The sequence below is a fragment of the Protomyctophum bolini genome (assembly GCF_963924005.1).
Source record: "Protomyctophum bolini genome assembly, chromosome: 8".
Classification (NCBI taxonomy): domain Eukaryota; kingdom Metazoa; phylum Chordata; class Actinopteri; order Myctophiformes; family Myctophidae; genus Protomyctophum; species Protomyctophum bolini.
This window is the reverse complement of record NC_137869.1, coordinates 46,938,964-46,961,493: the sequence shown is the minus strand read 5'-3', so window position 1 is coordinate 46,961,493 and position 22,530 is coordinate 46,938,964. Positions and strand designations below refer to the sequence as shown.

Sequence of the window (22,530 nt, the reverse complement as noted above, 5' to 3'; positions counted from 1 at the left end):
ACAAGCTCATAGTGCTATTTTCAACAGCTTAAGGTTGCCTGAAGAAGGTCAGTAGACAAATAAATACATTGATTGTGCGCAGATCGGAGCTTCCCTTTATTTCTTTCTCATGTTCCCTTTGTGGCTCCAGCGCCTCTCTTAAATTTTTTCAGTTTAAGGTTAAAATAAAGTTAAAGTGTTTAAAAGCTTAAGTGACACATGCCCTCCTCCCGTGGCGACAAAGAAATATGAATAGGGCTGAGAGGTTTTCCTTTTCTTTTACATTTCATCATAATTTATTGAATTTGTAGGCATAAAGTTATTCTTTCATTGTGATATTGCAAAACAATGTTGCCTATACACCAGATAAAAAGAATAATCAAATTGAATCAAGTGTAATCAGTGGGACTGAACCAATAGGTGTCATAGCACCACCCCCCTCAGCTCAGCATATAAGGTAGCTGGACAGGCATAGGGAATAGGAGGTGTTTTACCCAGGATCTTTCCTGTTCCAGTCAGGCTGTGTGGCGTTTGTTTGTGCTCGTAGCATCGAGGTAAGCTCTTGGTTTTACTACTATAGGGTTACCTGTCCCTAGGTTGATATGTCAACAACCTTTATTTAGTTATTTATTTATGTTTCTTTTTCTTCGTCAGAAACTGTGGAGCTCGCAGTTAGTGACAGCCCTGTCAGCCTGGGTGTATAATTCAGAGAAACCAAGGTAGGCTTGCTTCATATCGCAACAGCACAAACAAGCCTTTAATTCATGTTGAACTGCCTTCCCGTTTATTTATGCAAACCCTTGTCTCGTTGTTAGACGCAGTTAGACGCAGAGGCAAGCGGCGAACGAGAGCCTGGCTAATGTGTGTGTCCCTGTGTGTTTACACAACAGTCTTGAGGTAGGCTTGCGTCCGTATTGCAACAGTATAGCAGTTTCGCTGTTATGGTGCGAGTCCTCATGATGTTTGTGATGTGTTTGTTGCACAGACGGTGATCCGAAAGAAATACACTGACAGGAGCCTGCCTAACGTATGTGCGTGTGTAAGCCTGCACACTGAGTCTAGAGGTAGGCTTGCGCCCATATTGCGACAGTATAGCAGTCTTTGTCTTATGAATGAAACTGAGTCCTCATTATATGTTTATATTACACAGACGGTGTCCCGACCGAGCCAAACACACTGTTGTATCGACCACCTGGAGTCCCTGACCATCTTAACAGGGTATGGGCTAGTTTGCATAAGCAGCAGTGCAAAGTACATTTAATGCACTTTATTAATTACTGTATAACTGTTTGGCTACATCAGTGTTGTAGTCAGAATCTGATTCTGAGTACAACCAGGAAAGCACTTTAGCTATATGGTCAATTGGAGGCTAATCAAGGTTTATGTTCCATTACAGATTGGGCCTCATACTGTGAACCGCTGTTCTTTTTATCTTTTTTTTATATTTTGAATTCAAGTCTATGCTGCTATAGTTTTTATACTTTTGAATTCAAGTCTATGCTGCTATAGTTTTTATACTTAATTGGGATTGGATGATATCATATAGCCCAAGTGGCGTCTTAAGCACTTTTACTACTTTAACCAAAGAGTTAACTAGTTAATCGCCAACGACGGATATATTGGTTTCAGGATTATATTGCATAGTTTCACTCGTGGACTACTGTCCCTTTTACAGTGCAGTGTTCTTTTAGCCTTTCTTATTGATTTGCAGTGTTTTTAATGCCAACCATATTTGGCTCAGAGTGATAGCGTGCTTATGTTGCAGTGCTCAATCTTGTGTTTATGGACCTAGGAAATGAGTGTAAATTAGTGCAATCGATCCAATTCCTTATCTGTGTAGTGAACGACTTGATAACCCCCTATTGGTATCTCTGTAGATAGTGAATATACGTTTTTAAAGGAGATGTCAATACTGTGAATACATGTATGTTTTTAAAGGAAATGTCAATACTTTGTACATTCTAAGAATAAAGTTATACTCTATGAAGCAACCGACAGTTATTGTTCACTCAAACTGAACACTTACCTTGGTATTCCGGGTCTCCCACCCTGTAATTGGGAGTGGCGTAGTATTACTGTGACATTAGGAGTACTTAGCGACTCCACTTGGTTACAATTGGCGTAGTCGGCAGGGCTTATTGTTGGTCGGTTGGAGAGTTGTACATTGTATTGGCATTTGTTAGTAGCAGCATAGCAGGTTTTATTTTATTTTTTTAAAGAACAGCGGTTGGCAGTCAACCTTTTCATCACGAATCAATCCTCTGGTCGCTCTCCCTGGGACTGCAGTCGCTATGGAGGAAGAGCTCCAGAGCCTACGGGAGGAGATGGCTCAGCTCCGAGCTGAAAATCGAAGACTGTCGAACAGTCAAACTGAGAGACTCTCTGTGTCAGACCAAACATCTGACACTGCAAACAATGCACCTACACCCCCACCCCCACAGAGAAGAGAACAGACTGTTTACCTCCCTAGGGAGAGAAAATGCTCCAAATTCTCAGGGTCTTCACTTTCTGGGGCCTTAACTGTGGACGAGTGGGTGGAGGAGGTGGAGGGTTGTTTGAGGGCAAGGCACATGTCCACAATTGACAAAGCCTTGTTTGTGTACGACCATTTGGAAGGTGCTGCTCGTACTGAAATTAAATTTAGAGCTCAAGGGGTAAGGGAGGATTCTGAGCAGATTATTACAATACTACAGGAGTTCTATGGTTGTTCAAAATCCTATGTGTCTTTGCAACAAAAATTCTTTGAGAGAAAACAGAAAGAGGGAGAATCATTGCAGGATTTCTCCCACGCTCTTATGACTTTAATGGAAAAAGTGCAATTGTGTAACGCTATGTCCAATTCACAGATTTTGCTGCGAGACCAGTTCTGTGAAAATGTGAGAGACCATATGCTGCGCAGAGAACTAAAGACATTGGTGAGGCAAAATGGAGAACTGTCTCTACTTGACATTCGCAAAGAGGCGATCCGATGGGTCGATGAGGGTCAGCCTTCAAGAGAAAAGTATGTACGCCCCATTCCACAAACTTGTGAAGCTCAGGCCACTGCAACTAGTGAAGCAGTTGGCGTTGGTAAATCGGAATATGAAGAGTTAAAACACATGTTTGTTAAGCAACAAGCTCAATTGGATAAGATCACACAGGCTCTAAATTCTAATATGGGTGCAGGTAGAGGCAGATCGTTCTCCAGCGTTAATAGATACCAGCGTGCCCCTGATGGCCGACCCATATGTCTTAAGTGTGCGCAGCCAGGCCACATCGCTCGTTATTGTACTCAAGGCACCCCGCCCTCACAGGCTAGCACTACTGCTGCACAGATTACACCGGCGGAAAACTAGAACCTTCCCGTGTGCAGAGTCAAACGCTGGAAGGGGGTTTTTCCGACTCACATATTGAACACCAAGAGATAATCCGCAAGTTAATTGGGCCTTGCTCGGTAGTGGTGGTGCCCATGGGCGGAGTGGAGGTTCCTTGTCTGCTGGACACTGGCTCCATGGTTACCACCATTACAGAAAGCTGTTTCCATGAACATTTTGCACACTTGTCTAAACATGAACTGCGCGATTGTAAGTGGCTTGGTCTCAAGGCAGCTAATGGGTTAGACATACCGTATTTGGGCTACATTGAGCTTGATGTGAAAGTGCTTGGCACATGTCTGCCTAGTATGGGTATATTAATTGTGAAAGACCCACCTGATGGTGTTCTAACCAGTCGAAAGAAAGCCACCCCTGGTATACTGGGCATGAATATCATCATTGACTGTTACCGTGAACTATTTGCACAACATGGCACCAACTTATTCCAGAGCTCTGCTGTACAGTCTGCTGCAGTGGCGTGGAAGCTGGCCTTTCGCCAATGTGAGAAAATAGAAGCAATAGTAAGTTCATCCTCTGCCTTTAAAGTCAGGGTACAAGGCAAACGCCCCATATGTGTTACAGCTGGAACACTGTTAATGGTCCCCGTTACTTGTCCCCAGGTTCCATCTATGGCGTTTTTGCTCGAACCCCTTGGGCCATTGGATGTTGGTCTCCCAGAGGGCTTGCTTGTCTCTCCTGCCCTAGTCCACGCTGAGAAAGGTACCCTCTATGCCCCCGTCACTAATGTAGGTCAGTCTGATGTATGGCTAGTGCCCCGCAGAGTGATAGGAACTGTACAGGTTATAGAGGGTGGAGATATTGTAGCGGGTAATACCCCTTGCATAGACCTGTCCATCGATGCATCCACCCAAGAATGTACAGCGTATGTTTCAGTACAGGCGGTAGAGATGAGCAGTAAGGCTTCCATTGACATTGAACAGCTTGACTTTCCGGGCCTCTTACCTGAAGATAAGATTGATGCAAAGCGCCTATTGACTAAATACAAGCATGTATTTGCTAAAAGTGAGGGCGATTTAGGATGTACCAACCTCATTACACATGAGATCCCACTCTTAGACGACGCACCCGTCCGTCAACCTTATCGCCGCATTCCCCCCTCGCAGTATGAGGCAGTCAGGGCACACATTAAACAGTTACTTGAAAGTCAAGTGGTCAGAGAGAGTTGCAGCCCGTATTCATCCCCTATTGTGCTGGTGGCTAAGAAGGATGGGGGCATACGCATGTGCGTTGACTACAGGCAGCTGAACGCGAAGACCCGGAAAGATGCATATCCACTTCCAAGGATCGAAGAGTCCCTTGATGCCTTAACGGGAGCCAAGTGGTTCTCCACACTAGATCTAGCCAGTGGCTACAACCAAGTACCGATGGCCGAAGCAGATCGGGCTAAAACGGCATTCTGTACCCCCTTTGGCCTATTTGAGTTTAACCGAATGCCTTTTGGCTTATGTAATGCACCTGGGACTTTTCAACGCTTAATGGAGCGCATGTTTGGCAACCAGCGTTTCCAATCAGTCTTGTTGTATCTTGATGACATCATTGTGTACTCTTCTACAGTACCACAACACTTGCAACGTCTAGAAGAGGTCTTTTCCCGTCTCGATCAACAAGGTCTGAAGGCAAAGCTATCCAAATGCCACTTCTTCCAAAAGAAAGTCAAGTATCTTGGCCATGTTGTCTCTGAAGAGGGGGTAGCCACAGACCCAGACAAGTTAGCTGCAGTGCGTGAGTGGAGGCGGCCTTCGCATTTGGCTGAACTACGATCCTTCCTGGGCTTCGCCTCCTATTATAGAAGGTTTGTGGAGAATTTCGCCAAGCTAGCAGCCCCTCTCCATCACCTGGTGGCACGTGTGAGTGGACCCAACAAAAAGGGTAAGACCCCTAAAACCCCCTTGTCCACCTTCTGGGACGAACACTGTGAACAGGCATTCATGGCGCTGAGAGAAGGCTTGACGACAGCCCCAGTCCTAGCTTATGCCGACTTTCAGAAGCCCTTCATCCTTGAGACCGACGCCAGCCATGGTGGTTTGGGGGCAGTTCTTTCTCAAGACCATGACGGGAAGCGCAGGCCGATAGCCTTTGCTAGTCGAGGCCTTAAACCAACTGAGAGAAACATGGAGAACTACAGCTCCATGAAGCTTGAGTTCCTTGCCCTTAAATGGGCCGTTACAGAAAAATGTAGAGAATATCTCTTGGGCAATAAAGTAACGATCTACACCGACAACAACCCCCTCCGACACCTCCAAACCGCTAAGCTGGGAGCACTGGAGCAGCGATGGGCTTCCCAATTGGCTTCCTTCGACTACACCTTGGAATATCGTCCAGGTCGTAGTAATGGCAATGCTGATGCTTTATCGAGACAGTATCTGGACCGGTTCACCCCTGGGGTGGAAGTTCCGGCGGCTTTACACCACTCTCAGCCTGCCTCGCCTGTCTCCCATGAAACTCACATTCGTGAGATGGCTGCCATGCCTAGTTTGTCACTGTTGGAATTGTCATTGCTACAGAAGCAAGATCCAGTCATTGGCCCGGTGGAGAAATACTGGCGTGAAGGGCGGAACCCTGGCCGGGAAGAGCGTGAACAGCTGAGCCAAGAGAGCAGAGAGCTGCTTCGCCAGTGGGGACGCCTGGTGGAGAGGGAAGGGGTCCTGTACCGAAAGATCTACCCTCCAGGTGGGGGTAAAGAACTTTTCCAAATACTATTACCCCAGTGTCTGAGGGAAAAGGTTTTCCAGAGTGTGCACGATGGCCATGGACACCAGGGGGTAGACCGCACCTTACAATTGACACGGGATCGGGGCTACTGGCCAGGTATGTCAAAGGACATTGAAAAGTGGTGCCGTAACTGCGGGAGATGCATCCTAGCAAAGGAAGGCCCTAGAATAAGGGCATACAGAGGCAGCCTCCAGGCATCTCGACCTAACGAGCTACTAGCTATGGATTTTACTCTACTAGAACCAGCCAGTGATGGACGAGAAAATGTTCTAGTGATCACAGATGTTTTCTCCAAGTTTACACAGGCAATCCCAACAAGAGACCAGCGGGCGAGCACTGTGGCAGATATATTGGTGAAACACTGGTTCCACCTGTTCGGGGCCCCCAGCCGTATTCATTCGGACCAAGGCCGAAACTTTGAAAGCAAAATAATAAAGCAGCTGTGTGCCACCTACGGCATCAAAAAGACCAGGACGACCCCATACCATCCTGAGGGAAATGGCCAGTGCGAGCGGTTCAATAGGACGCTCCACGACCTCCTCCGTACTCTACCACCAGAGCAAAAAAGACGCTGGCCTCAGCACCTGTCCCAACTAACCTACTCTTACAATACTACTGCGCATCACACTACTGGTTTAGCTCCCCACTATATCATGTTTGGCCGCGAACCCCAGCTCCCTGTCGATTTTCTCCTTGGGGTTGACGAAGACCCAGGTGAGGAGCCCCCAGAGGAATGGGTACGAAAGCATCAAGAGTCCCTAAGGACAGTGTACGACCACGTACGGCAACAACTCCATGACAAAGCAGAGCAACGGAACCGACGACATAACCAGCAGGTGACTAGTCCTGGTTTAGAAGTGGGCCAGTTCGTCTACAAGAGGAATCACCAGGTGAGAGGGAGGAACAAAATCCAAGACCGCTGGCATTCCTGCCTTTATCGGGTGGTGGACAGATCCCATGACCAGGGGATGGTATATACCATCGCCCCTGTCCACCAGGATGGCCCGGCCTTGCGACTACACCGAACAGAGCTGCGGAGTGCACCAGAGAGGGAGGGACCTGATGTCCAACCGGTAAATCCAGTACCTGTCACTCCGGACCGTACAACTCCAGATCATGCCCTAAGTGACTCGGAGGAATCGATCGTTATGGTTCTGGAGGATGATGTGAGAAGAGATCCAGGCATACGAACACCCGAACCGGAGGATCAAGGGAGCCCACTGCATCCGGGACAAGACCAGGGAAGTAGCCCGGGATCCATTGAAGGCTCAGAAGAACATATATCGCCACCTTCCCCTGGTCTGCGCCGTAGCAGTCGACGTAATGCTGGTTGCCACCCCAACCCTCACCGGCTGCCATACCGTCAAACAGTATGTCACCAGCACAATATGGGGGCCTGCTTCTCAGGGGCCATATCGTCGGGACGCCGATTCAACTTTGGGGGGGCGAATGTAATCAGTGGGACTGAACCAATAGGTGTCATAGCACCACCCCCCTCAGCTCAGCATATAAGGTAGCTGGACAGGCATAGGGAATAGGAGGTGTTTTACCCAGGATCTTTCCTGTTCCAGTCAGGCTGTGTGGCGTTTGTTTGTGCTCGTAGCATCGAGGTAAGCTCTTGGTTTTACTACTATAGGGTTACCTGTCCCTAGGTTGATATGTCAACAACCTTTATTTAGTTATTTATTTATGTTTCTTTTTCTTCGTCAGAAACTGTGGAGCTCGCAGTTAGTGACAGCCCTGTCAGCCTGGGTGTATAATTCAGAGAAACCAAGGTAGGCTTGCTTCATATCGCAACAGCACAAACAAGCCTTTAATTCATGTTGAACTGCCTTCCCGTTTATTTATGCAAACCCTTGTCTCGTTGTTAGACGCAGTTAGACGCAGAGGCAAGCGGCGAACGAGAGCCTGGCTAATGTGTGTGTCCCTGTGTGTTTACACAACAGTCTTGAGGTAGGCTTGCGTCCGTATTGCAACAGTATAGCAGTTTCGCTGTTATGGTGCGAGTCCTCATGATGTTTGTGATGTGTTTGTTGCACAGACGGTGATCCGAAAGAAATACACTGACAGGAGCCTGCCTAACGTATGTGCGTGTGTAAGCCTGCACACTGAGTCTAGAGGTAGGCTTGCGCCCATATTGCGACAGTATAGCAGTCTTTGTCTTATGAATGAAACTGAGTCCTCATTATATGTTTATATTACACAGACGGTGTCCCGACCGAGCCAAACACACTGTTGTATCGACCACCTGGAGTCCCTGACCATCTTAACAGGGTATGGGCTAGTTTGCATAAGCAGCAGTGCAAAGTACATTTAATGCACTTTATTAATTACTGTATAACTGTTTGGCTACATCAGTGTTGTAGTCAGAATCTGATTCTGAGTACAACCAGGAAAGCACTTTAGCTATATGGTCAATTGGAGGCTAATCAAGGTTTATGTTCCATTACAGATTGGGCCTCATACTGTGAACCGCTGTTCTTTTTATCTTTTTTTTATATTTTGAATTCAAGTCTATGCTGCTATAGTTTTTATACTTTTGAATTCAAGTCTATGCTGCTATAGTTTTTATACTTAATTGGGATTGGATGATATCATATAGCCCAAGTGGCGTCTTAAGCACTTTTACTACTTTAACCAAAGAGTTAACTAGTTAATCGCCAACGACGGATATATTGGTTTCAGGATTATATTGCATAGTTTCACTCGTGGACTACTGTCCCTTTTACAGTGCAGTGTTCTTTTGGGCTTTTAGCCTTTCTTATTGATTTGCAGTGTTTTTAATGCCAACCATATTTGGCTCAGAGTGATAGCGTGCTTATGTTGCAGTGCTCAATCTTGTGTTTATGGACCTAGGAAATGAGTGTAAATTAGTGCAATCGATCCAATTCCTTATCTGTGTAGTGAACGACTTGATAACCCCCTATTGGTATCTCTGTAGATAGTGAATATACGTTTTTAAAGGAGATGTCAATACTGTGAATACATGTATGTTTTTAAAGGAAATGTCAATACTTTGTACATTCTAAGAATAAAGTTATACTCTATGAAGCAACCGACAGTTATTGTTCACTCAAACTGAACACTTACCTTGGTATTCCGGGTCTCCCACCCTGTAATTGGGAGTGGCGTAGTATTACTGTGACATTAGGAGTACTTAGCGACTCCACTTGGTTACACAAGGAAAATAGAAAAATACACTTATTTGTTTTCACCACCAATGCTGCTGGCTTACTGGTAGGCTACTGCCACGGTACAGTATACTTGATATGCTTTGAGAAATTAGCAAACAAAATGTAATATTGAAAGACCAGAAAAATCACAAATACTTAAAGTTTGAATATTAGTATATATTTGTGTGTGCGTGTGTGACGATATTTATACTTTAGGTCCAATTTTATCCATTAGAGCAGGCGATAGTGTATAATTAATAAGCTGTTTAAGTAGCGAAATGAATACTACAGGCGAAATCTCTCTAGGGCTGAAATAATGCTGTTTCTGGGTAGACGGTGACGCGCTGATGCAAGACTTGGGGGCGTGTGGTGATTGACAGGGGGGCGTCGCCATTTACTCAAACCCGCAACGAAAACCATGCCAGCTCCACGTCCTGTCGGTCAGTTTTACGGCAGACCGTAAAGCGGGTTGGTCCAATGGCTTTTGTAAACTCGTGAATCAGCAGCAGGAGAAATGATGATTAGTTTAGTTTGGACTGAAATAATTAAATACACGTTTTAGTTTAATATCAGCTGGTTGGAGCGATAACTAGATGTTTATCCGTAGCATTAACAGTAACGTTAGTGTCAGCAGCAGCCTGGCTGTTTGCAGCAGTAGTGTTTAAGGTATTTATCAGAGACATTAATAGTAGTCATTTAGTGTTTTCAGATTATAGAAACATCATGTTGTATCTGGTAGGGTAACAGTAACAGCAGTGTAAGGTTATTTATCAGTATATTATCATTATTAACAGTGAGTTTAGCATCATGCTGTATCTGGTAGGTTAATAACAGTAACATTATAAGGATAACAACAGTAAGGTTGGTGTGTAATAAGGTTATTTCTCAGTAACAGAACAGCAGTGTAAGGTTATTTCTCAGTAACAGAACAGCAGTGTAAGGTTATTTCTCAGTAACAAAACAGCAGTGTAAGGTTATTTCTCAGCAACAGATGTCAGGGCTGATGTCACGCCTACCTAGTTGTGACGTCATCCCCTCCTTATATAAGGCATTTTACCAGAATCGTTCTCTGTCGGATTATAATCTTCAATCTAGTCTCTATGAGAATCGAAACCTAAGCCTTGCAATTTAAGCTTTCTTAACTTGTCTGTCCATAAAGATATCGCCAAGACCTAACTTCGCAAGAGGTTCCAGCTGGTCAGTACTTCCCGCTCTTGTGACCAAGAACCTCACCTCACAAACAGAAGGGTAACAGTGAGCTCAGCATCATGTTATATCTGGTAGGTTTAGGGTTAGGAGATGTTAAAGACATCACAGTGAAAGGTCTAGAGGTGGTGAGGAGATGTTCACGAGTCTATCTGGAGTCATACACCGCTATAATGACCGGAGGACAGGAGGCTCTGGTGAGTTATACTGTTAATATTAAATATTATGTTTAATAAGAGTCCATCTGGAGTCATACACCTCTGTAATGACCGGAGGACAGGAGGCTCTGGTGTGTTATACTGTTAATATGATGTTTAATATGAAATATAATGTTTAATAAGAGTCTATCTGGAGTCATACAACTCTGTAATGACCAGAGGACAGGAGGTTCTGTAGCCGCAATTTGCAACTCTAGATTTTTTTACAACTTGATGAATCTAGAGTTGCAATACCCTCCATTGACTCCCCACTCATCCAATTGCGTTTGCGATCTGCTTGTCTTAAACGACGTTTAACTCGCCAACATTGCAGCTGTAGTCCAAGCTTGAATTATCCTCTTTCAATCTGCCAAGCTTGTTTTTCATAAAAATCCCCTGTAGACATGTTATGAGATACTTTCTGTCCAAAATAGTGATATTCTGAGCCGCCATTTTGTATTTTTTCAACCAGGTTGCCAGGTTTAATGTCCAACTACACCTGGCCTTCTGATGGGGCCAGGTTTAATGTCCTCTCTTCAACTACACCTGGCCTTCTGATGGCCAGGTTTAATGTCCTCTCTTCAACTACACCTGGCCTTCTGATGGCCAGGTTCTGTCCTCTCCTCAACTACACCTGGCCTTCTCATGGCCAGGTTCTATGTCCTCTCTTCCATTTCTGTAGAGGGTGACAAAGCACACTAACAGGGATGTTAGACATGGCATAATGTATTGATCATGTATTGTATGTACAGGAGGAGTATTTTCGGTATTAAACTGATCATAGCGGACAGAGAGATGGTGGAACAAGGAGGTGATGATCATGTATTCATCATTTATTGATATGTTTCAGGAGGAGTATTACGGCATAAAGCTGATCGTAGCAGACAGAGAGATGGTGGAACAAGGAGCTGATGAGATCCTTAAAGGAGCCGATGTTTCTGACGTGGCTTTTCTGGTGGTGGGAGATCCTTTTGGGTGAGCGCACGCACGCACGCACGCACGCACTCACTCAGCCATGAGTTAATGGCACTGGGGGTACAGGGGGCCACGCAGTAAAAGTAAATTAATTCACATAATTTGTATTGTTGACCTATTTCTAAAATATTAGCACAACTTTCGTTCAACTTTGACCCCTCTATCACATGGAACTATTTTTTTGGGCGTAGTGATATGGACACAACGAACAGAGTGCCCCAGTGCCCCCCACAAAATGACCGGAACTACTTAATATTGACCAACACCAGAGCAGAACTCCCACCACGGGACTCTGGTCAATTAATACAGTTGCAACCACTATGTTGCAATTTCATATATGTATTTCATACAGCTTAAGTTAAAATAAATCTGAACTATCCCTTTAACCCATTTTGGGCGGGAACCCCCTTTTGGTGTTTTAAACATTATGTTATAAATTAGCTATTGAAAAATAGCAGATCTACAAGCTCATAGCGCGCCACCGAGTGGCACGCTACGAGCTTGTAGGGCTGCTATTTTTGAAAAATCCTAAAAATGTGGCGCAAATCTTTGAATATATATTCTTTCAAAGTGAATGTTTTTAACTCGGGTCTAAATGGGTTAATTGTTTCTGTCGCTTAAGAATGGTTGTGGATAAGACAGAACAGTCAACAGTGATGTGGCCTGGATGGATGTATAGAGTTTTATTAGGATCCCCAGTAGAAGCAGCGAGTCTTCCTGGGGTTAGGGTTAGACTCAGAACATAACAACATGACATTAGCTGCTAGTCTTCCTGGGGTTAGGGTTAGACTCAGAACATAACAACATGACATTAGCTGGTGTCTTCCTGGGGTTAGGGTTAGACACAACATAACAACATGACATTAGCTGGTGTCTTCCTGGGGTTAGGGTTAGACACAGAACATAACAACATGACATTAGCTGGTGTCTTCCTGGGGTTAGGGTTAGACTCAGAACATAACAACATGACATTAGCTGGTGTCTTCCTGGGGTTAGGGTTAGACACAACATAACAACATGACATTAGCTGGTGTCTTCCTGGGGTTAGGGTTAGACTCAGAACATAACAACATGACATTAGCTGGTGTCTTCCTGGGGTTAGGGTTAGACACAACATAACAACATGACATTAGCTGGTGTCTTCCTGGGGTTAGGGTTAGACTCAGAACATAACAACATGACATTAGCTGCTAGTCTTCCTGGGGTTAGGGTTAGACACAACATAACAACATGACATTAGGTGCTAGTCTTCCTGGGGTTAGGGTTAGACACAGAACATAACAACATGACATTAGCTGGTGTCTTCCTGGGGTTAGGGTTAGACTCAGAACATAACAACATGACATTAGCTGGTAGTCTTCCTGGGGTTAGGGTTAGACTCAGAACATAACAACATGACATTAGCTGCTAGTCTTCCTGGGGTTAGGGTTAGACACAACATAACAACATGACATTAGCTGGTGTCTTCCTGGGGTTAGGGTTAGACACAGAACATAACAACATGACATTAGCTGGTGTCTTCCTGGGGTTAGGGTTAGACACAACATAACATGACATTAGCTGGTGTCTTCCTGGGGTTAGGGTTAGACACAGAACATAACAACATGACATTAGCTGGTGTCTTCCTGGGGTTAGGGTTAGACACAACATAACATGACATTAGCTGGTGTCTTCCTGGGGTTAGGGTTAGACACAACATAACATTAGCTGGTAGTCTTCCTGGGGTTAGGGTTAGACACAGAACATAAAAACATGACATTAGCTGCTAGTCTTCCTGGGGTTAGAGGTTAGACACAGAACATAAAAACATGGCATTACACACAAATGCCATTACAGGAGGATATGAATGATGTATAGAAGGATGGTGTTGGTGTCGGTGATGATGATGATGAAGAAGATGTGGTTTCTCCACCAGGAGATGTGCAGTAAATAGATGATAAGACAGAATGTATTCTGGCCTAGTGGATAGAAGGATAGAAGCTGCCTCCATGTGCTGAGGTCTGAGCAGAAGGAGAGATGATAACATAATGTATTCTGGCTGCCTCCATGTGTTGAGGTCTGAGCAGAAGGAGAGATGATAAGACAGAATGTATTCTGGTCTGATAGAAGGATAGAAGCTGCCTCCATGTGCTGAGGTCTGAGCAGAAGGAGAGATGATAACATAATGTATTCTGGCTGCCTCCATGTGTTGAGGTCTGAGCAGAAGGAGAGATGATAAGACAGAATGTATTCTGGTCTGATAGAAGGATAGAAGCTGCCTCCATGTGCTGAGGTCTGAGCAGAAGGAGAGATGATAGAGAGAGAGAGAGAGAGAGAGAGAGAGAGAGAGAGAGAGAGACTACTTCTGAAACATTTGTTTTACAATTCATGGAATTTCTTTGATTATTGTCCGTTTATGAGGGGGTTAATTGTGTGTGTGTGTGTGTGTGCGTGTCTCTGTCTCAACAGTGCAACGACCCACAGCGACCTGGTTCTGAGAGCAGTGCAGTGTGGGATACCATACCGGGTGGTTCACAACGCCTCCATCATGAACGCTGTGGGATGTTCTGGACTACAGGTACCATAACCCCCTACCATATGGACTACAACTACCATAACCCCCTACCCTAACTGGGTCGGCCCGAGGCGCAACAAGTCCTCGCGCAACTAAAAAGTTGATATTTAAATCGTGTTATTCTCGGTCAATCTTTAACCGATTGTTCTAAATACAAATGGCCTATAATCTGTGAAGTGTACATTTTCATTGGGTGAAAATCCACCGCTACGAAGGCCTACAGTTTATAATGAAATCATGTATTTGTCCGCTGCTTCCCCATGCTCAATCAGAACATTTAGTGGTTACACCTGTGTGTTGACTTGATACGCTCCCTCTTACAATTAAATCAAAATGCATTGCCTGCAATGTTTATTGTTTACCATACTAAAAAAAGATTACTGCATGGAACTGTATGTAACCAAATGATGGCCAGGTGCAGACCGGTGCAAAAAGCTGTGGCCGGCCCGGTGTGCAAAGAAATAGCAGATACAAGCTCACAATGCGTCGAGCCTCCCTCAGCGCGCTGTGAGCTTGTAGGTCTTGTGCAATATTGTTGCACTAAATTGGAGGAGGATAATGAGTATTGGTATAGCATTGAGATTGCTACAGTCCCACAAGTTTAGTTCCCACAATAATTTTTTTAACAATTCATATTCTACAACATTTCCAAATGTATTTTACCCCATTTCCAGGCCTATATTGTATGCTATCAATCCCCCCCAAGCAAGAACAGATGTAAAAAAGTAACTAACTCTATGTTGTTAGTTTGCAGTGTTTCCTGCAGGAAAAAGCTTTGGCATGGTGCTGGGAGCGGGGGTTTTGAAAAATTTGATTGATTAATGAATTTGATTAATACATTAAGATTAATTTGTATTAATGCTCTTGTATTGCTATTGGAGACACTGGGGGACACTGGGCAGGCACTGGGGAGGCACTTGGGAGGCACTGGGGAGACACTGGGGAGGCACTGGGGAGACACTGGGGAGACACTGGGGAGGCACTGGGGAGGCACTGGGGAGGCTCTGGGGAGGCACTGGGGAGACACTGGGGAGGCTCTGGGGAGACACTGGAGAGGCACTGGGGAGACACTCAGGGGGACACTGGGGAGGCACTCGGGGGGGACACTGTAGCTTTGTTTGTTTTTAATTATTATTACGGTAATACCAGTTCCAGACAATATTTGCACTACATGTTACTGTATGTTACTGTATGTTTATACTGAAACCAAATAATGGCCTTGTGCAGGCCGGTGCAAAAATAAATAACAGCCTATGGCCTAGGTCCTTATAAACGCCCGGGGTCCGAATCGATTTTGCATATTAACAGCCCGGGCTACTATTTGGTAATATACGGTATTGTATAACCCAATTTTATTTAGTTAACTGTGTGTGTGTGTGTGTGTGTGTGTGTGTCTGTGTGTGTCTGTGTGTAGCTGTATAACTTCGGGGAGACGGTGTCCATCGTTTTCTGGACAGAAAACTGGAAACCTGAGAGTTTCTACGACAAGATCAAGAAGAACAGAAACATGGGCTTACACACGCTGTGTCTGTTAGGTAACGCACACACACACACACACACACACACACACACACACACACACACACACACACACACACAGAAACATGGGCTTACACACGCTGTGTCTGTTAGGTAACGCGCACGCACACACACACACACACACACACACACACACACACAGAAACATGGGCTTACACACGCTGTGTCTGTTAGGTAACGCACACACACACACACACACACACACACACACACACACACACACACACAGTTTCACGTGTTTGTCCATCCTCTCGCTCTCTTCTGATTGGCTGGAATTGGTACGGATGGCATTTTGATAAACCGTGATTGGATTAAACCCAGGAAGTGAAAGCAGTGCTACAGGAAGGCTACAATTTACAATGTGGTCATTTATCTCAGACTCTTAATCCAGAGAGATTTACAGTAAGACTTACAGTAAGGTTTACTACAGTAGCAAGAACAACACAATGTAATACAATACATCACATAGAAACCGACATCAAGGATCATCAGTAAACCCAGGATCCAGGATCCAGGTCCAGGATCACATTAGATAATTGACACAGGGGTGAAAAATGGGTTACAAAATCGTGGGATAAAAAAAAAAAAGTAAACCAAGAACCTAAAGTCTGTCAGGGTTCCCCAATAGGCGGCCCGCGGGCCATTTGAGGCCCGCAGAGCGCCCCCTTGTGGCCCAGATATAAATGGCATTACATGGGGGTCAGTAGCCTATATGCATGTCAAACTGGGCATCCTTTTCAAATGGGGTCTTGCCCTGAAAATGAATTTTCAGGGCAAGACCTCTACCTCGCGCGTGCAGACTCGGCCCCCAGCCTGGTACGCTAGTAAAAATATGGCCCTTGAGGAAAATTAATTGGGTAACCCTAGTGATTTTTACTAGACTAGTTGTTTAACTACCTCGGGGGTAGAGTGGCCACTAGGGGGTGGCGGTGGCTCAGGGGTAGAGTGGCTGGATGGGAACCGCAAGGTTCCCGGTTCGATCCCTGTGGGCTACCCCCAGAGTTAGTGTCGAAGTGTCCTTGAGCAAGACTCTGAACCCCTGATTGCTCCTGATGTCCTGATTGGTGCCTTGCATGGTTTCCTCTGTCACCGGTGTATGAATGTGTGTATGAATGGGTGAATGTAATGCACAATCTATGTAAAGTGCCTTGGATAAAGGCGCTTTATAAATGCACCATTTATTTAAATAACATTTATACATTTGCAAACTGTACATTGGTGACTATAATATAGCATTCTAGCTGATCCTGAGGCCTACAAAAACCTGGGGGAAAAAAACGTTTTATTCTTTTTATTTTTTATCAACTAGTCAACTAGTACCAACAACAAGGTCGACTACTGGATTTACTAGTCGACTATATGAATAGTCGACTAGTTGAATAATAATAATAATAATAACTTTATTTATATAGCACCTTTCCAAAAACAAGTTTACAAAGTGCTTTAAAGATAATAATAGCAGTAAAAGTACAATAAGAATAAAAACTAAACAAAAGAAACATCCCATTTACATTTCATAAAAAGGCTGTGCAATAAAGGTGAGTTTTTAACCGCAATTTAAAAGTTTGCCAGCCTGAGATCCTCAGGCAGTTCCACAGCCCAGGGGCCCTACAGCAGTGAGTTCCACAGCCGAGGGGCCCCTACAGCAGTGAGTTCCACAGCCAAGGGGCCCCTACAGCAGTGAGTTTCACAGCCTGAGAGGCCCCTACAGCAGTGAGTTCCACAGCCAAGGGGCCCCTACAGCAGTGAGTTTCACAGCCTGAGAGGCCCCTACAGCAGTGAGTTCCACAGCCAAGGGGCCCCTACAGCCTGAGAGGCCCGCACGGCAAAGGCCCCGTCGCCTTTTGTAATAAGGCGAGATTTTGGAACCTTCAATAGGGTTTTGGATGAATAGTCCACTAGTCGCTTAACCCATTCTGGGCGCGAACCCCTTTTGGTGTTTTAAACATTGTTTTAATTTAGCTATTGAAAAATAGCAGATCTAAAAGCTCACCACCGAGTGGCGCGCTATCATTCTGTACAGTGAAGTTATGAGTATACTCTATTCTATAGTGTGCTATACTTATGTGTAGACTATATGTCATATATGTAATATGTCTATATAAAATGCTACATTATAAATCTATAAGTTACATAAGTTGAGTCTTTGCATACGCCTGTAAGGTCGTCGAGGCTAGGGGAGGGGCTACGGGCTAAGATGGAGTCTGAAGAGGTGGGTTTTCAGACTACGGCGGAAGATTGGGAGTGAGTCTGTAGTTCTGACTGCAATGGGAAGTTCATTCCATAGTTTAGATTGGGAGTGAGTCTGTAGTTCTGACTGCAATGGGAAGTTCATTCCATAGTTTAGATTGGGAGTGAGTTTGTAGTTCTGACTGCAATGGGAAGTTCATTCCATAGTTTAGATTGGGAGTGAGTCTGTAGTTCTGACTGGAATGGGAAGTTCATTCCATAGTTTAGATTGGGAGTGAGTCTGTAGTTCTGACTGCAATGGGAAGTTCATTCCATAGTTTAGATTGGGAGTGAGTCTGTAGTTCTGACTGCAATGGGAAGTTCATTCCATATAGTTTAGATTGGGAGTGAGTCTGTAGTTCTGACTGCAATGGGAAGTTTATTCCATAGTTTAGATTGGGAGTGAGTCTGTAGTTCTGACTGCAATGGGAAGTTCATTCCATAGTTTAGATTGGGAGTGAGTCTGTAGTTCTGACTGCAATGGGAAGTTCATTCCATAGTTTAGATTGGGAGTGACTCTGTAGTTCTGACTGCAATGGGAAGTTCATTCCATAGTTTAGATTGGGAGTGAGTCTGTAGTTCCGGCTCTGTGTTTAATAACCGGAACATCAGAACATTATCGTTCAGACGGTCAATAAAGTGATATCAGTTGTACAGTAATGTACAGTAATCACATCACGCTGATCAGTGAAGGAAATAATATAGATATGGACAGTTCTGCTTTCTCACAGCGTCACCATTTATATGGAAATACACACACTGTATGTGGAAATACACACACCGTGTGTGGAAATACACACAGTTACACACATGTACATGCACGCATACACACACACACACACACACAGAGTTACACACACACACACACATTCACAGTTGCACACACTCTATATAGATATTCTACTGTTAGGTTCTTTAGCTAATGTATGATCCTAGAAGACTATTTCTATGTATGTGATGTATTTTATTGCCATGTGTTGTTCTGCTTACTGTAAATCACTCTGAAGAGCGTCTGATAAATGACTAAACGCACACACACTGGTCCCAAGTGGGGGATCAGGTGTGTGTGTGTGTGTGTGTGTGTGTGTGTGTGTGTGTGTGTGTGTGTGAGCGCGTGCGCGCACACAGGGTCATTAAGGTCACATGTCTCTCTCTCTCTCTCTCCGTCAGACATCAAAGTCAAAGAGCAGTCTGTGGAGAACTTGATAAGGTAATGCACACACACACACAGTCACACACACGCACACACACACACACAATGAGCCTCCTGATTGGACCAGTGGTTCGTTATGCTAATGTGTGTTAACGAGCCTTCTGATTGGACCAGTGGTTCGTTATGCTAATGAGTGTTATAACAAGCCTCCTGATTGGACCAGCGGTTCATAAACTGTGGGTCGTCGACCCTTTTTTTTAAACATTTTTACGTTGACTGAATTATTATTATTTTTGAAAAAGAAAAACATAATAATCAAATATTTTCAAAAATGAAAAAGAAGACATTTCAAACAATTTTCAGCATAATTCCCCCCCCCCCAAAAAAATCATGAAATTCCTAAACTGTCGTCAACATGTAATAAACATGTTGATCTCTTGACCTTTGCCCCTAGGGGTCGCCAGGTGTTTGACCTCTTGACCATTGCCCTCTAGCGGTCGCCAGATGTTTGACCTGTTGACCTTTGCCCCCTAGGGGTCGCCAGGTGTTCGAGCCTCCCAGGTTCATGTCCGTCACTCAGGCTGCCGAGCAGCTGCTGTCAATCATCTGCAACAGGAGGGAACAGGGGGAGGAGCTAGGTGAGTGAGTGACAGCTGTCAGTCAGTCTTATGACACTTATTTAGGACCTTAAATGTTCTGTCATCTGTCTCGATAACATGACTTAACAGTGATGTCATCCATGATGTCATGGACACTGGGCTCACATCCTTCCTGGACTACATCAAGGAAGCTCTGAGAAGGAAGTGAAGTGGTCACGTGACTGGGCTGCGCCATGACACTTTCATGGGAGCCAAACTACCTGGACGTTTGGCAGAATGCACTGGAGTCAATGAGAGCTCAGTGACCAGTTCATGAACAAACATTATTTATGAACAATTGAGACCTTTTGTAAAGTAATCACTTCTGGAAAAGAACAGAAGACATATAACACATTATTGTCTGCTGTGTTGTTATTCGATGTGTACACTGTGTAATTTTTTATAGAGGTATGGTATCTCTATAAACATAGAGATACCATAAAGTACAAAGTACATTTCTGAACGCACCAAAGGATCGCGAGACTTCCCACCGTTTCCTGTCTGGCAGCAAAATCTCGCGATACTTCGGAGCCAGAAATTATACCTGCTGCTGTTTAGATCCTCAGATAAAATGATATACTGTGCACATCGAAAAGTAAGTGATTAGAAAACAACCTGTGATATGTCTTCTGTTATTTTCCAGAAGTGATTACTTTACAAAAGGTCTCAATTGTTCATAAATAATGTTTGTTATGAGCTGGTCCAGCCGGCTCCATTCACTGCCATGTATTCATTGCACTTCCGGTGTGAGTTTGACTCCCATGAAAGTGTCCATGAAAGTGTCATGGCGCAGCCCAGTCACGTGACCACTTCACTTCCTTCTCAGAGCTTCCTTGGACTACATGTTGTCTCAGTAAGACAGCCCCTCCCCCTATCCACAAGGAGGAGCAGTGAACCAAAGCATTATGGGGATTGTAGTCCAGGAAGGAAGTGAGCCCAGTGTCCATGACATCAGAGACACTGGGCTCACTGCTAAAATCTAAAATATCTAAAGCCACATATTTATTACACACATAAAGACCTCCAGGAAAGTGTTCTAAATCTTATAAACGTCATTAACTTATATTTCTTTGCCAAAGTGGTGAAGTGGTCCTTTTTATGATGTAATAATGTAATTAATTATGATGTCATGTGACCTCGTTAAGCCCTTAACGAGCAGACGGTGTGTGTGGGCGTGGCCCGCCTTGGCGCTGATGACCAACGCGTCGTCACGGCAACGCTCCAACAGCTGGCCCAGTCTCCCTCATGTGACCTGGGCGAGCCGCTCCATTCTCTGATCGTCACCGGCAGGCTCCACCCCCTGGAGGTGGACATGCTCCGCCTCTCGGCCCAGCCGGACGCCCTGATTGGCCTGAAGATGACGGACAGCTCCACCTGGGGTTCCAGGGGGTCCGAGGCTAAACTTAAATGATGGACAGTTGGTAACCAAATGGACCCTTAGAGATCCTTAACTCTTGAGAGCGTAGAATGAAACCAATGGTTTCATTCTTTTTTTTTTTTTTTTTCTTTTTTTTTATCCCACGATTTTGTAACCCATTTTTCACCCCTGTGTCAATCATCTAATGTGATCCTGGGCTCTACACACCCTCCGCCAACCTGGGGAGAGCAACGGACTTAACTCATGCTTCCTTCATGCTTGAGTGTCCAAGTTGCTCCTTTACACCTGACAGGGGGGAGTTTCCCTGGTTGGACGTAGTGCGTGGAAGGAACACGTTATTCCAACCAGTTCCTTTCCCCTCCATCAGGCGCCCCGGCTGGCCAGGGGGAGGCAGTTTAGAGACCAGGATTACTGCATGTTTTTGTGAGGGTATCTACCCTAGGGGACACGGGGAGAACATGCAAACTCCACACAGAAAGGCCCTTTCGCCAACCCCACCTTCGGGTATGGGCACTGATGACGCGGAGGAGGAAACACGCCGCCAGCACCCACAGCAATGGTTTCATTCTACGCTCTCAAGAGTAAAATTATTGTCAAACATCTGCATTAGTTAATTCACCAGAAGTCTACACACTACAGAGAATGTAGAATAATTGTTATTCTGATCAATGTCTGCCTGTTATGGTTAGGGGTTAGGAGTTATCTCTCCTAATGGAGCCAACATCAATACAGCATGGATGGAACTGTGGACACAATATTCTTTCATTTTGGTTCATGCACGCGCACACGTGCACACACGTGCCTACACGTGCGCACAGAAGTGCTGATAGCCTAAGCCTATATATGTGTATAGTATATGAGAGTTTTACACACACACACACAAAAGTAGACTTAAAACAATCAGACAATCTTCTTTACGCTGCGCTGCCTGCAGTGGCGAAAACAAATGTTTGCTTTGTAGCTAATTAATAACTAATAAATAATGTATAACTAATAACTAATCTCTTCTTTGATTGTGGAGGGGGCATTCTTGTTGCATTGCAGAACAGCGCCATCTACTGGTCTGGTAGCCATACTGCTGCGCTGTGTGTTGCTACTCAACTCTCTGGGTGGATTCACTGACACTGGAGGAATATTTGCTCTGTTTACAAAAGATATATGTTACAATATTGTATGTTCTTGGTATGAACAATAAGGAAGGAAAACATCCAACCCAAACGTGGGCAGGACCCGAGCGGTGAGCTCGGTGCCCAGCGAGCATCTCTGTACCGCGGTGATCTCGGTGCCCAGTGAGCATCTCTGTACCAGCGGTGATCTCGGTGCCCAGTGAACATCTCTGTACAGAGATACGAAATGAAGACGCTCGGGCACTGTGGGCTCCGATGCTGTGTAGTGTTGTTTTTGTCGACTAAAACTAAGACAA

At 44.8% G+C, this 22,530-nt stretch overlaps 1 protein-coding gene and 1 long non-coding RNA gene across 2 annotated transcripts; both read left to right on the top strand.

Moving 5' to 3' along the window:
* The first annotated feature begins 453 nt into the window (after positions 1–453).
* On the top strand, positions 454–1,545 carry LOC308319631. The gene is made up of 6 exons (XR_013964475.1): positions 454–533; positions 634–698; positions 795–876; positions 965–1,043; positions 1,130–1,197; positions 1,376–1,545. It is a non-coding gene; the product is annotated as an uncharacterized lncRNA (long non-coding RNA).
* An 8,574-nt stretch (positions 1,546–10,119) lies between these two features.
* On the top strand, positions 10,120–21,140 carry LOC308320311 (diphthine methyl ester synthase-like; the record flags this gene model as incomplete). The annotated part of the gene is made up of 8 exons (XM_080770624.1): positions 10,120–10,172; positions 10,494–10,641; positions 11,492–11,616; positions 14,065–14,173; positions 15,585–15,705; positions 19,109–19,148; positions 19,626–19,729; positions 20,875–21,140. The coding sequence occupies exons 2-8, from the start codon at positions 10,507–10,509 to the stop codon at positions 21,138–21,140; spliced, it is 900 nt and encodes a 299-aa protein (XP_080626750.1). The 5' UTR covers positions 10,120–10,172; positions 10,494–10,506.
* Between the last annotated feature and the right edge of the window lie 1,390 nt (positions 21,141–22,530).